The 13,575-nt window shown below is 44.3% G+C and overlaps 1 protein-coding gene across 5 annotated transcripts in view; it reads left to right on the forward strand.

Moving 5' to 3' along the window:
* Positions 1 to 9,209: 9,209 nt before the first annotated feature.
* Positions 9,210 to 13,575, forward strand: part of LOC139557773 (ankyrin repeat and SAM domain-containing protein 1A-like) — a 35,264-nt gene continuing 30,898 nt past the window's right edge. For 4 of the 5 annotated variants that reach the window (XM_071372949.1, XM_071372966.1, XM_071372974.1 and 1 more), the window contains exon 1: positions 9,977 to 10,641. In XM_071372949.1, the coding sequence (XP_071229050.1) occupies positions 10,351 to 10,641 (291 nt within the window). In that variant the 5' untranslated portion in view covers positions 9,977 to 10,350. Of the gene's footprint in view, positions 9,452 to 9,976; positions 10,642 to 13,575 lie in introns of those variants that run through there. The other variant, XM_071372957.1, reaches the window with a different exon arrangement.

Here is a 13,575-nt window from a genome sequence, read left to right on the forward strand (position 1 = left end):
TATGATGTTATTTCGTATTTTTGTTGAATATGTTGACTCCAACATGGCGGAGAATGGCTGAGCGCTGTCTCAGATTATTGTATGCTGTGCTTTTTACTAAAGTAATTTTTTTTTAATCTAACACAGCGGTTGCATTAAGAACCAGTGTATCTTTAATTATATGTCCAACATGTATTTTTCAGCAAAGTCTATGATGAGTTTTTCTGTTAGATTACGTGACTCTCCAAAACTTCTCCGGACAATTTGGAGCATTTTTGCGCCATGTTCACAATGTAAAACCAGGATTTGTAGCTATAAATATGCACATTTTCGAACAAAACATAAATGTATTGTATAACATGATGTTATAAGACTGTCATCTGATGAAGTTGTTCAAAGGTTAGTGATTAATTTTATCTCTATTTGTGGGTTTTGTGAAAGCTATCTTTGCGGTGAAAAAATGGCGTTGTGTGTTGCGCTATTGTGGTGAGCTAACATAAATATATGTTGTGTTTTCGCTGTAAAACATTTTAAAAATCAGACATGTTGGCTGGATTCACAAGATGTTTATCTTTCATTTGCTGTATTGGACTTGTGATTTCATGAAATTATATTATATGATATTCCCTGTGGCGCTAGGCTAGGCTATGCTAGTCAGCGTTTCTGATGAGGAGGATCCCGGATCCGGGAGGGTGATTCGGTAGAGGTTTTCACCCAATGTGGTATGGATCTGATATTTTTTATACTTTAGAACCAGAACCCCCATCAGAAGCTAGCCAGCTAACTAGCTACTAGCTAGTAGTCAGCTAGCCACTGCTAGTGGTCAACGCCGTTAACTCGGACATCAGCCAGCCTCAGCCAGGTCAATTTCTGCCAGTCTGCACAGTGCGATATCAACCCAGAGCATATCGGACTGCTTTTTCTCTACCACATCTCCGTATTCCTATCGCAAGAATTTAACCTTTACACCGGATCATCGCAGCTAGCTAGCTGCTATCCGAGTGGCTACTCCTGGCTAACGTCTCTAGACTCGAGCTAGGCCCATCTCCCGGCTAGCCGAAGAGATCCATCAGACAATTCCAGGGCTTAAATACCTCTTTTGCCAATTGGCCTGGACCCTTTGCTGCTGACACGGAGCCTCGCTGATTCATCACGACTGGTCTGCCGACGTAACCTTCCGAAGGGGTTTCAACAGGCTCTTCCATTGCGACGTCCCCCTGAGGCCCATCTGCTAGCCTGTTAGCCCCGGCCTGCTAGTTGTCTCCAGCTCGCCTAGCTACTTACTGGACCCTATGATCACTCGACTACACATGCCTCTCCATAATGTCAATGTGCCATGTCTACTGCTATTTTGGTTACTGATTTTTGTCTTATTTCACTGTAGAGCCTCCTCCCTGCTCAATATGCCTTAGCTAGCCCTTTTGTTCCACCCCACACACATGCTGTGACCTCACCTTGCTTAAATGGTGCCTCTAGAGACAAAACCTCTCTCATCGTCACTCAATGCCTAGGTTTACCTCCACTGTACTCACATCCTACCATACCCTTGTCTTTACATTATGCCTTGAATCTATTCTTCCGCGCCCAGAAATTTGCTCCTTTTACTCTCTGTTCCGAACACACTAGACAACCAGTTCTTAGAGCCTTTAGCCGTACCCTTATCCTACTCCTCCTCTGTTCCTCTGGTGATGTAGAGGTTAACCCAGGCCCTGCAGCCCCCAGCATCACTCCCATTTGTTGACTTCTGTAACCGTAAAAGCCTTGGTTCCATGCATGTTAACATTAGAAGCCGCCTCTCTCAGTTTGTTCTATTCACTGCTTTGGCACACTCGGCCAACCCGGATGTCCTAGCCGTGTCTGAATCCTGGCATAGGAAGGCCACCAAAAATACTGACATTTCCATCCCCAACTACAACATTGTCCGACAAGATAGAACTGCCAAAGGGGGCAGAGTTGCAATCTACTGCAGAGATAGCCTGCAGAGTTCTGTCATACTATCCAGGTCTGTGCCCAAACAATTCGAGTTTATACCTTTAAAAATCCACCTTTCCAGAAACAAGTCTCTCACCGTTGCCGCTTGTTATAGACCCCCTTCAGCCCCCAGCTGTGCCCTGGACACTATATATGAATTGATCGCCCCCCATCTATCTTCAGAGTTCGTACTTTTAGGTGATCTAAACTGGGACATGCTTAACACCCCGGCCGTCCTACAATCTAAGCTGGATGCCCTCAATCTCACACAAATGATCAAGGAACCTACCAGGTACAACCCCAAATCCGTAACCATGGGCACCCTCTTAGATATCATCCTGACCAACTTGCCCTCTAAATACACCTTTGCTGTCTTCAATCAGGATCTCAGCGATCACTGCCTCATTGACTGCCTGCGTAACGACCACCCCTCATCACTGTCAAACGCTCCCTTAAACACTTCAGCAAGCAGACCTTTCTAATCGATCTGGCCCGGGTATCCTGAAAGGATATTGACCTCATCCCGTCAATAGCGGATGCCTGGTTGCTCTTCAAAAGTGCTTTCCTCACCATCTTAAATAAGCATGCCCCATTAAAAAAATGTAGAACTAAGAACAGATATAGCCCTTGTTTCACCCTAGACTTGACTGCCCTTGACGAGCACAAAAACATCCTGTGGCATTCTGCATTAGCATCGAATAGCCCCCGCGATATGCAACTTTTCAGGGAAGTCAGGAACCAATATACTCAGTCAGTTAGGAAGCTAAGGCTAGCTTTTCCAAACAGAAATTTGCTTCCTGTCGCACTAATTCCCAAAAAGTTTTGGGACACTGTAAGGAATAAGAGCTCCTCCTCCCAGCTGCCCACTGCACTGAGGATAGGAAACACTGTCACCACCGATAAACCAACGATAATCGATAATTTCAATAAACATTTTTCTATGGCTAGCCATGCTTTCCACCTGGCTACCCCTACCCCGGCCAACATCTCAGCACCACCTGCAGCAACTTGCCCCATATACTACCAACCACTGCGACCTGTATGCTCTCGTTGGCTGGCCCTCGCTTCATATTCGTCGCCAAACCCACTGGCTCCAAGTCATCTATAAGTCTTTGCTAGGTAAAGCCCCGCCTTATCTCCGCTCACTGGTCACCATAGCAGCACCCACCCGTAGCACGCGCTCCAGCAGGTATATTTCACTGGTTACCCCGAAAGCCAATTCCTCCTGTGGCCGCCTTTCCTTCCAGTTCTCTGCTGCCAATGACTGGAACGAATTGCAAAAATCACTGAAGCTGGAGTCTTATATTTCCCTCTCTACCTTTAAGCATCATCTGTCAGAGCAGCTTACTGATCACTGTATCTGTACACAGCCAATCTGTACACAGCGCACCCAACTACCTCATCCCCATATTATTACTTACCCTCTTGCTCTTTTGCACCCCAGTATCTCTACTTGCACATCATCATCTGCACATCTATCACTCCAGTGTTAATGCTAAATTGTAATTATGTAGCCTCTATGGCCTATTTATTGCCTACCTCCCTACTCTTCTACATTTGCCAACACTGTACATAGATTATTATTTTTTTCTATTGTGTTACTGACTGTACGTTTGTTTATGTGTAACTCTGTGTTGTTTTTTTGTCGAACTGCTTTGCTTTATCTTGCCCAGGTCGCAGTTGTAAATGAGAACTTGTTCTCAACTGGCCTACCTGGTTAAATAAAGGTGAAATAAAAATTAAATTAAATAACTGTGAAATGCGTACTTACAAGCCCTTATCCAACAATGCAGTTCAAATATTTACAAAATAAACTAAAGTGAAAAATAACAAAAAGTAACACAATGAAATAACAATAACAAGGCTATGTGCAGGGGGTACTGGTACCAAGTCAATGTGCAGGGGTACAGGTTAGTCGAGGAAATTTGTACATGTACAGATGAAGTCGGAAGTTTACATACAGCTTAGCCAAATACATTTAAACTCAGTTCTTCACAATTCCTGACATTTAAACCCAGTAGAAAATCCCTGTCTTAGGTCAGTTAGGATCACAACTTCATTTTAAGAATGTGAAATGTCAGAATAATAGTAGGGAGACTGATTTATTTCAGCTTTTATTTCTTTCATCACATTCCCAGTGGGTCAGAAGTTTACATACACTCAATTAGTATTTGATAGCATTGCTTTTAAATTGTTTAACTTGGGTCAAACGTTTCGGGTAGCCTTCCACAAGCTTCCCACAATAAGTTGGGTGAATTTTGGCCCATTCCTCCTGACAGAGCTGGTGTAACTGAATCAGGTTTGTAGGCCTACTTGCTCGCACACACTTTTTCAGTTCTGCCCACAAATTTTCTATAGGAATGAGGTCAGGATTTGTGATGCCCACTCCAATACCTTGACTTTGTTGTCCTTAAGCCATTTTGCCACAACTTTGGAAGTATGCTTGGGGTCATTGCCCATTTGGAAGACCCATTTGCGACCAAGCTTTAACTTCCTGACTGATTTCTTGAGATGTTCCTTCAATATATACACATAATTTTACTGCCTCAAGATGCCATCTATTTTGTGAAATGTCCCAGTCCCTCCTGCAGCAAAGCACCCTCACAACATGATGCTGCCACCCCCGTGCTTCACGGTTGGGATGGTGTTCTTCGGCTTGCAAACCACCCCCTTTTTCCTCCAAACATAACGTTGGTCATTTTGGCCAAACAGTTCTATTTTTGTTTCATCAGACCAGAGGACATTTCTCCAAAATGTACAATATTTGTTCCCATGTGCAGTTACAAACCGTAGTCTGGCTATTTTATGGTGGTTTTGGAGCAGTGGCTTCTTCCATGCTGAGCGGCCTTTCAGGTTATGTCGATATAGGACTCGTTTTACTGTGGATTTGTACCTGTTTCCTCCAGCATCTTCACAAGGTCCTTTGCTGTTGTTCTGGGATTGATTTGCACTTTTCGCACCAAAGTACGTCCATCTCTAGGTGACAGAACCTGTCTCCTTCCTGAGCGGTATGACGGCTGCGTTGTCCCATGGTGTTTGTACTTGCATACTATTGTTTGTACAGATGAATGTGGTACCTTCAGGCGTTTGGAAATTGCTCCCAAGGATGAACCATACTTGTGGAGGTCTACATTTTTTTTCTGAGGTTTTGGCTGATTTCTTTTGATTTTCCCATGATGTCAAGCAAAGAGGCACTGAGTTTGAAGGTAGGCCTTGAAACACATCCACAGGTACACCTCCAATTGACTCAAATTATGTCAATCAGAAGCTTCTAAATCCATGACATAATTTTCTGGAATTTTCCAAGCTGTTTAAAGGCACAGTCAACTTAGTGTATGTAAACTTCTGACCCACTGGAATTGTGATCGAGTGAATGATAAGTGAAATAATCTGTCTGTAAGCAATTGTTGGAAAAATTACTTGTGTTATGCACAAAGTAGATGTCCTAACCAAAACTCTAGTTTGTTAACAAGAAATTTGTGGAGTGTTTTTGTGTCACGCCCTGACCTTAGAGATCCGTTTAATTCTCTAATTGGTTAGGTCAGGGTGTGACTAGCGTGGGCAATCTATGTTTTCTATTTCTTTGTTGGCCTGGTATGGTTCCCAATCAGAGGCAGCTGTCTATCGTTGTCTCTGATTGGGGATCATATTTAGGCAGCCTTTTCCCACCTGTTGTTTGTGGGATCTTGTTTTTGTGTATTGCCTGTGAACACTGCATTTACATCACATTTCATTTGTTCTGTATTGTTTTTGGTGAGTTTCATTTATTAAAAACATGTTGAACTCTACGCACGCTGCGCCTTGGTCCATTCATTCCAACAACAATCATGACAATTTGACAGAACAACAAAGAGAATACTTTTTACCTTTTGCATGATTACTTTTTTTGGTGTTGTTCTTCAAAATCTGTGCCAAGGGCAATAGAAACGGGAATATGTTTAATGTCTTACTGGTCATTGTCATCACTGGCTCCTAATGGGAAATCCACAAACATGGAACTGTGCCTAGTATTGTTTTCATCGGGCACCAAATCAAGCATTAACTTGCACAGGAAACCCTCTTCTTTGCTGGCTCTTACACACACGCACACACGCACACACACACACACACACACACACACACACACACACACACACACACACACACACACACACACACACACACACACACACACACACACACACACACACACACACACACATGCATGCATACACACACAGTCACAGTCATGTATTCACATAGCATATTTCCTCTTCTCATTCCCTTTTTGCAAACAAATGATGGTATGGTGCCATGGTGTGCTTTGATAGTTACTTTAGGAGCTGCATGCTAACTCTACATCGGCATTTGGCCAGAAGCAATAACTACAGTATATGATCCCAAGTTGTATAAAATCTAAGTAGCTAGTGTGACTAAATACTGTATTTGCTATGACTCTTATTGTCTACTGGGATAATACAGTATTTAGTGTAGTTTCCAGACATGCCAGTTTGATGGGCCATCTTGCTTTACTCTACCATTTGAATTAAAGAGATTGCTTCCAATACCTGTCCAGCTAAGCCACTTAAAAATGATCTCTATCAAGTTCTTAAGACTGGAAGGGGAAATAAACCAAAGGTTTATAACCCTTATGAATAGTTAAGATGTGTATCTACCTTTGCATTGGATGTCATTTCCTCTAGTACTGTATGTCTCTTCCACAGTTCATCTTGTTTGTTTTTGAACATATTCACATGTTTTCCAGAGGTGACCAAGCCCCTGTTGGTTGAGGAAAAACATTGGTGGCATGGTGTACACTACAGTTTCGGTCTGTTAGGTTGTCGTCTCTTGTCTCTCCTCTGGGATGAAAGTACACTAATAGATATTCAGTGCTGGGTTTTCACTCAGCCATGCGTGCTCTCCTTCGTATTCCTCTGCTGGGAGGTCAGCTCCACTGTGACAGTTATAAGCCTCTTACAGGACTGCCTGTCCATCTTGAATGAGCTCTCTGAGCTGGTTGATGTCTTTTGTTTTGTATCTGTGCTGACCGCAGACTACCATGATCTTTTATGTTTTGTGGATGTCTGAGTTGTTGTAGATTAGGGTAATTTGATATTTTTTACAGATGGACAATAGGCTTACTCTTTTCCTTACACTGTTAACCCTCTTAGATGTAAAGTCCCTGCATGGTTCTGGTACCGGTTCCGACCGACATTTTCACTTATAAATCGATCTGTGGACACCGTATGCATTTTACAGTTATAAGGAAGGTGAAATGTTATAGTTAGTCATTTTATCATTTGATTATACTATATTTAGAACGCATATATGTCATTTAAAGCCTCATTCATAAAGTTTTGTTGAATAGGAAATACATCATATAAAACATTTCATATTTTCATATTTGTATCATATTTGTACTGTGTACTTGAGCTTGTGTCCTCAAAAGTGACTACACCTCAGCAATTTATAACTATTTTTACCATAAAGTTGAGACTTTAACCTTTCTTGGAGTATACAGAATTACTAGTTATTGTTCATGGCCCTCTCATGATAAATACATACTTTTGGGGATTACGTAGACTACATTTTCGATTACATTTACTTACATTTAACTGGTATAAATAATTTAACATTATTGAAAATGTGTGTTTCAGTTCAAACAGTAACTGTAAGCCTACATAACTCTCACAGATTGTAATTTAATTACTGTTTCACAGTCCAACATGTCTTTTCAATTGCACCACATTCTGGGCTATAAACGAGAGTGCTGAGATACAGTACATGTGACAGGTTGCTTTTGTAAGAGCCTCTAAGTTCTAAGAGGCTGAGAGTCCGTGTCATGGCCCAGGAAAATTCTCAAAATCCCTAGTAAGACTTGGTTTAAGCTAATGGAGTTCTCTCGTGATTCTAAAGGATGGACATCTCATCCTTAGTATACAGGCATAATAACCCTCTAATATACTGCAATGAAATGGGGTTAAAACAATCATCAGACACAGAGAAAGTGTGGTTTCATTTTATACAAGGTGTCTCTGAGAGGTAGGCAGTGTTTTTCCTGTTTTCCCCGTTTTCACTAGTATGAGTTAGCTTGGTTCTAAGATTTGTATTCGACCCAAACAGCTTGCTTCACAGAAGGCAATAACATCTATGGCTGATTATCTTTATAACACAATGGGCCCCCTTTCACTTCATAGAATGAATGCAGGTCATCTGGGGCTTGTCGAGATGATGTAAAGCACCAGGTTTGCAAAGAGAAGTAATGATTTCAAGCAGGAGAGAAGTAATGGAACAACAGAGTGTTTCTGGAATCCTGCAGTGTTATGAAAATGTAAATTGAGGGCCTTGGGATACATAGGTGCAAAGTACCTCAGAGACCAAATGCCTAAGAACCCTAAAATCTAAAATGTAGTTGTGAGTCAGAGAGCATACAACACACTGAAACACAGAGAGGTGCTTGTGTTGCGTGTGTTTACTACACTGTGCTGCTGTGTTTGCTGGCTGTGCTTCGCTTGGTTGGAGGACCATGTTCATGAGTCATTCTCTCTGCCCTGGAGCTCTCCAGCCAGATGAAGGAGCATACGTATTTCCTTCTTCTTTTAGTTTCTCTAATATACCATTAAGGCATCATTACATCTCTGTAAACATTTATTCAACACCCAGAACCTTTCAAAATGAACTAAATGGTTATGAATAATTTGGTTATTTCACCTCAGTTTTTTGTCATCATTGCTGAGCAGTGTCCTCTCTCTCTCTCTTTCGCTCTCTTGCTCTCTCTCTCGCCCTGGCTATGATGTTATCCCTTGTGTCTTGTACATACCAGTACTATCCAAAGGGAAGAGGGGGGCGGGCCAGGGACTTGGCTGACTGAGGGCACTACAGGGAAGGGGTACACAGTGCATGCTGACAGCGGGTGCTGCTGAAGGTTAAGGACGCCTTACAAGAGAGCCTTTTGTCAGAATCAACCCCTGATGAATAGACTGCTCAGTATATGAGAGTGTGTGGGATCCGTTCTGCATTCTCATCAAGCCATCAAGTCTCTTCACCCATTTTAACCATTGAAATGCCTGGCAGTCAACTTCAAATGCCTAATGGAGCAAATATATTGACCAGAAAATATACTTGAATTCATTCAGGGGCTTATCCAAGACCCAGTGGTACAGCACACAGAGCGTGGTGGAGGAATCCTCGCAGGCAGCCCTCCCTCTGAATAGGCAGGCACCCACTGCGTCAGTAACCTGATTACCCCAGCTGTCAGTCTTAATAAGGCCAGGCCTCAGATCCCCACCACGGGACGGGACAAACTTGGTCCTCCGATAGGGAGTCAGAGGACAGACTTGGTCCTCCGATAGGGAGTCAGAGGACAGACTTGGTCCTCTGATAGGGAGTCAGAGGACAGACTTGGTCCTCTGATAGGGAGTCAGAGGACAGACTTGGTCCTCCGATAGGGAGTCAGAGGACAGATGAGGAACAGGACGGCAGCTCTTCTCAGAACACAGACAGACAAAGACAAAGTGTGCAGGTATGGTAAAACAGATCAATGGGGATTTCACATGACGTTGTTAAGGCTATTACAGTTCCTGAAAGCAGCTGTTGCAAATAACTGTTGCTGTGTTAGATTCATTTTTGAAAAGCAAGCACAGGGCATTATTTTAAAACTGTATAAAGCAGCTAGAGTCCTTTGAAATATTCAGAATCTGATTCTATTGCTGTGCCTTACTGGGATAATTGCCTGTGTGTGTTATGTTTGCGTGTGTATGTTTGTGTGTGTTGTGTATCACATTCATTTCTTCATTTTCCTTTTGACTACACTGGTGTCTGTTTTATTCATTCATCTAGTTGGGAATAGTCTTTCAATCTAGGCAGTCTTGTTTGAAACTTAACCATTTGAAAGATAGTATGTTGCTCAAGAATAAGAGCAAAGGCTGAAAGAGAAAGAGGAGGAAGAGAGCGAGAGCGAGAAAAAGCAAGAGAGGGAGACGTGAAGAGAGGGGAAGGAAAGCATAAAAAACTCGGAGGCAGCAGTCACTAAGGGGAGGGCAGCCGGATACAACTAGTGGGTGGACCCTGATGATTGTATCTGAGCTATGGACACACGCAGCAATCCTCTCTCTTACACGCTCCGTTTCACCAAACGGAATAGATTTAATATGTTTTAAACATAAATGATTTAGTAGGCAGATTCTTATTAGTGTCACGACAGAGATATTTCCTGCCTCACTGTTTCTTACATCACCCCTTCTGTCTGGCTTTTCCTCAGAATTCAACAGGAAGCTCTGTACAGACTGAGACTGCTGGATCCTGCAGTGTTTTACAGCCCTCTCTGCACTGACCGTTGGTATAAGAAGAGAGACTGCTGCCTGAGGCCTGGGTACAGGGAGGCTAGGATCCTAACACTGCCACACAAGCAGCTCCACAGTAATGTCAGCCTCCCTCCTGGACGCTGATCCCATCTATGCCACGGTGGTCCACACTGCCAAGGCTGAGGCCAGGGAGTTGACAGGGGCTGTGGCTGTTCCTCCAGTCAGGCTGAAGCCTCCGGGGGACCTGAAGTTGACCCAGAGCCTCTCCAAGTCGGACTCAGACCTGTTGGTGTCTCCCCTGGGTGAGGAGGATGGGGGTCTGAACAGCTGCTGTGAGTCTGTGGCTAACTGCAGTTCTGGGAACAAACAGATGGAGAGATCGCCCTCCTTCGCCTCCGAGTGGGATGAGGTAATTCTCTGGGTTCTCTGGGTTGGGTGATAGGCAGGGATTGGCACTGGGAGAGTTAATGCATAGTCAGGCTTCAAATATAGCTTTTAATTCCTTTAGGGGCAGAGGGGAGAGGAGGGGGGGTTGTAATGAGTGATAAAGAGTGATAAAGAGAGGAAGAACAGTGATAGACAGGAGGAAAGGGGCAGCAGTGGCGCTGACTTTACCCATACAGTCGCTGCAGAATGCCTGCAGGCAAGTGCTGAATGGATGAGTGGCCTGATCACTCCCACCGATACCCCATAGCAACCCTGGCACACAAGGCTAATTGGGCTTGGGCTGTCACTCCTGATAGTCAGACTGCTTACTATGGGTCAACCCGCACATGGCTTGAAGTCTCTTCTGTTCCCCGCTGTTTCCCCTACTTTCCAGTAGGCTAATGCAGGCTTGAAGTAGGCTTACTTCAATCCTGGTCTGACGCTGTATTGTTTTGAACTCTAGTCTAGATAGAAATGATTGTATTTTCTGGTTCATCCCATCCTGCTCTCTGACAGGACTATTTGATTCCCTGGCCCCCTCTCTGCTCTCCCCTCTGCTCTCTAACAGGACTATTTGATTCCCTGGCCCCCTCTCTGCTTTCCCCTCTGCTCTCTGACAGGACTGTGTGGTTCCCTGGCCCCCTCTCTGCTCTCCCCTCTTTGACAGAACTGTCTGGTGCCCTGGCCCCCACTTTGCTCTCCCCTCTTTGACAGGACTGTCTGGTTCCCTGGCCCCCTCTCTGCTCTCCCCTCTTTGACAGGACTGTCTGGTGCCCTGGCCCCCTCTCTGCTCTCCCCTCTTTGACAGGACTGTCTGGTTCCCTGGCCCCCTCTCTGCTCTCCCCTCTTTGACAGGACTGTCTGGTTCCCTGGCCCTCTCTCTGCTCTCCCCTCTTTGACAGGACTGTCTGGTTCCCTGGCCCCCTCTCTGCTCTCCCCTCTTTGACAGGACTGTCTGGTTCCCTGGCCCCCTCTCTGGTCTCCCCTCTTTGACAGGACTGTCTGGTTCCCTGGCCCCCTCTCTGCTCTCCCCTCTTTGACCGGACTGTCTGGTGCCCTGGTGCCCTCTCTGCTCTCCCCTCTTTGACAGGACTGTCTGGTTCCTTGGCCCCCTCTCTGCTCTTCCCTCTTTGACAGGACTGTCTGGTTCCCTGGCCCCCTCTCTGCTCTCCCCTCTTTGACAGGACTGTCTGGTTCCCTGGCCCCCTCTCTGCTCTTCCCTCTTCTCTCTGCTCTCTGACAGGACTGTTTACTCAGGCCACGCTGGGAGGGGTGTCCTGTTCTGTTCTTAAGGGCATCCTGTTTTGCAGCTGCCCCCGTGTGTCTGTTTCTTTTCTAGTGTCATTTGGGGCAGGGCGGGGGAGAGGATGCAAGGGCAAAGACTTACTCAGACTTACTCATAAGGAGATCAACAACGTTCTGTCCCCCTCGGACAGTCCAGAGCTAGTGTCTACATTACACACACTTAGGAAGAGAGGAAGCCAGGTGTGACACACACACACTGCATACTGCAATATGTTGGAGTAACTGCAGAGGACGCCATATTCCTGTTGAGATTGGTTTGCTCTCAGCCCTTAGACACACTCAGATTTAGACTACAGCATGTCCAACAGTTAGAGCCTGAAATTCTCTGCTGGACATTTATTTCTGTCCACAATCGTCTGAAGTAATTTATAGTTGTAATTCCTTGTTATTATCTCACCCTGATTATGCTTGTCCCATTTATTTGATTTGATATAAGGGTTATAGTGAGGACATTTTGGCATAAGAGCAGTCCTCCACGCGGGAGAGCACTCTAGCAAACAAGGGATCATCACACAGTATGCTAATGACTTGTATGATGACAACTGTGATCAACAGCTTCACAGCTTTACATCTGTTAAATTCTCTAAAGACACATCTGTCTAAACCAGACATGTTACAGGTGCATACCTCGATACCTCTAGCCATTAGAGACGCTTTGAATATCTCCTTTCTTTAGTGAGTGCACTTCAAATTACCCTTTTGTATCGGAGAGATGATTGTGGTTGTAGTGGGTGGTGTGTGTGTATGTGTGTGTGTCTGAGTCTGTTGTGGCATGCTCTCGTCCATTTCTCTCATCGTGTTAACATTGCTGCAGTCTATTGGGACCCTGGCTGAAAATAATTTTAGCTGGGAAAGAGGACTAACATGTTCAGAACATATGCTGGTTTAACTCAGTTCATAATTTATGTGGCTAGCTAGGGCAGAGAGAACATCTATTTATAAGATCTATTTTGACAAAAAATATCTCACCCAGCGAAACACGAAGGCCATGTCGCTTTCCCGCCCGATGTCCCCATCCCACCCACTGCATCAAATAGACACAGAGCAGGCTGTCATTATGGTGCGGGGATGTGAGCAAACCTGCTTGGTTAAACATAAAAAATCTATTGATTTAAATTCTGTTATCATCTAGTCGATAGAGCCAACGGATAGTTCAGCATTGAACCAGGTGAAACAAGCATCCATAAAAATCAGCCCACCTCTGACATGTCTTCAGTCATGGGTCTTTGTACACTTGTCCATTAGTCTGTACTGTGGCCTGTCCTAAAATAGTGATCCTGTTACATTTCCCTAACACTTATTCTAAATTTAAACCATTTAACATAACCTGCTACGGAAATTCTCTTAACATTTGTCGTTAGTTCCCCTAACCGCCAACATAAATTCTCCCCGTAATTCTCCTTTGTTGTTAGGACACAACAAACAACCTGTTCTCAGAGAAAGACATATAATATTATATGTCCTCTAAGAAGTATGATAAGGTATGGCATCCAATTAGTATGCTATTGTACGACCGGGTAAAGCCTCATGTCCACCAGATGCGTTAAACTCATTGTGTTCCAGCGGAAGTGATTCATTGTCAATGGAGCAGTCTGCAACGCTGCATTGGGAA

The sequence above is a fragment of the Salvelinus alpinus genome, chromosome 2, assembly GCF_045679555.1.
Source record: "Salvelinus alpinus chromosome 2, SLU_Salpinus.1, whole genome shotgun sequence".
NCBI lineage: Eukaryota > Metazoa > Chordata > Actinopteri > Salmoniformes > Salmonidae > Salvelinus > Salvelinus alpinus.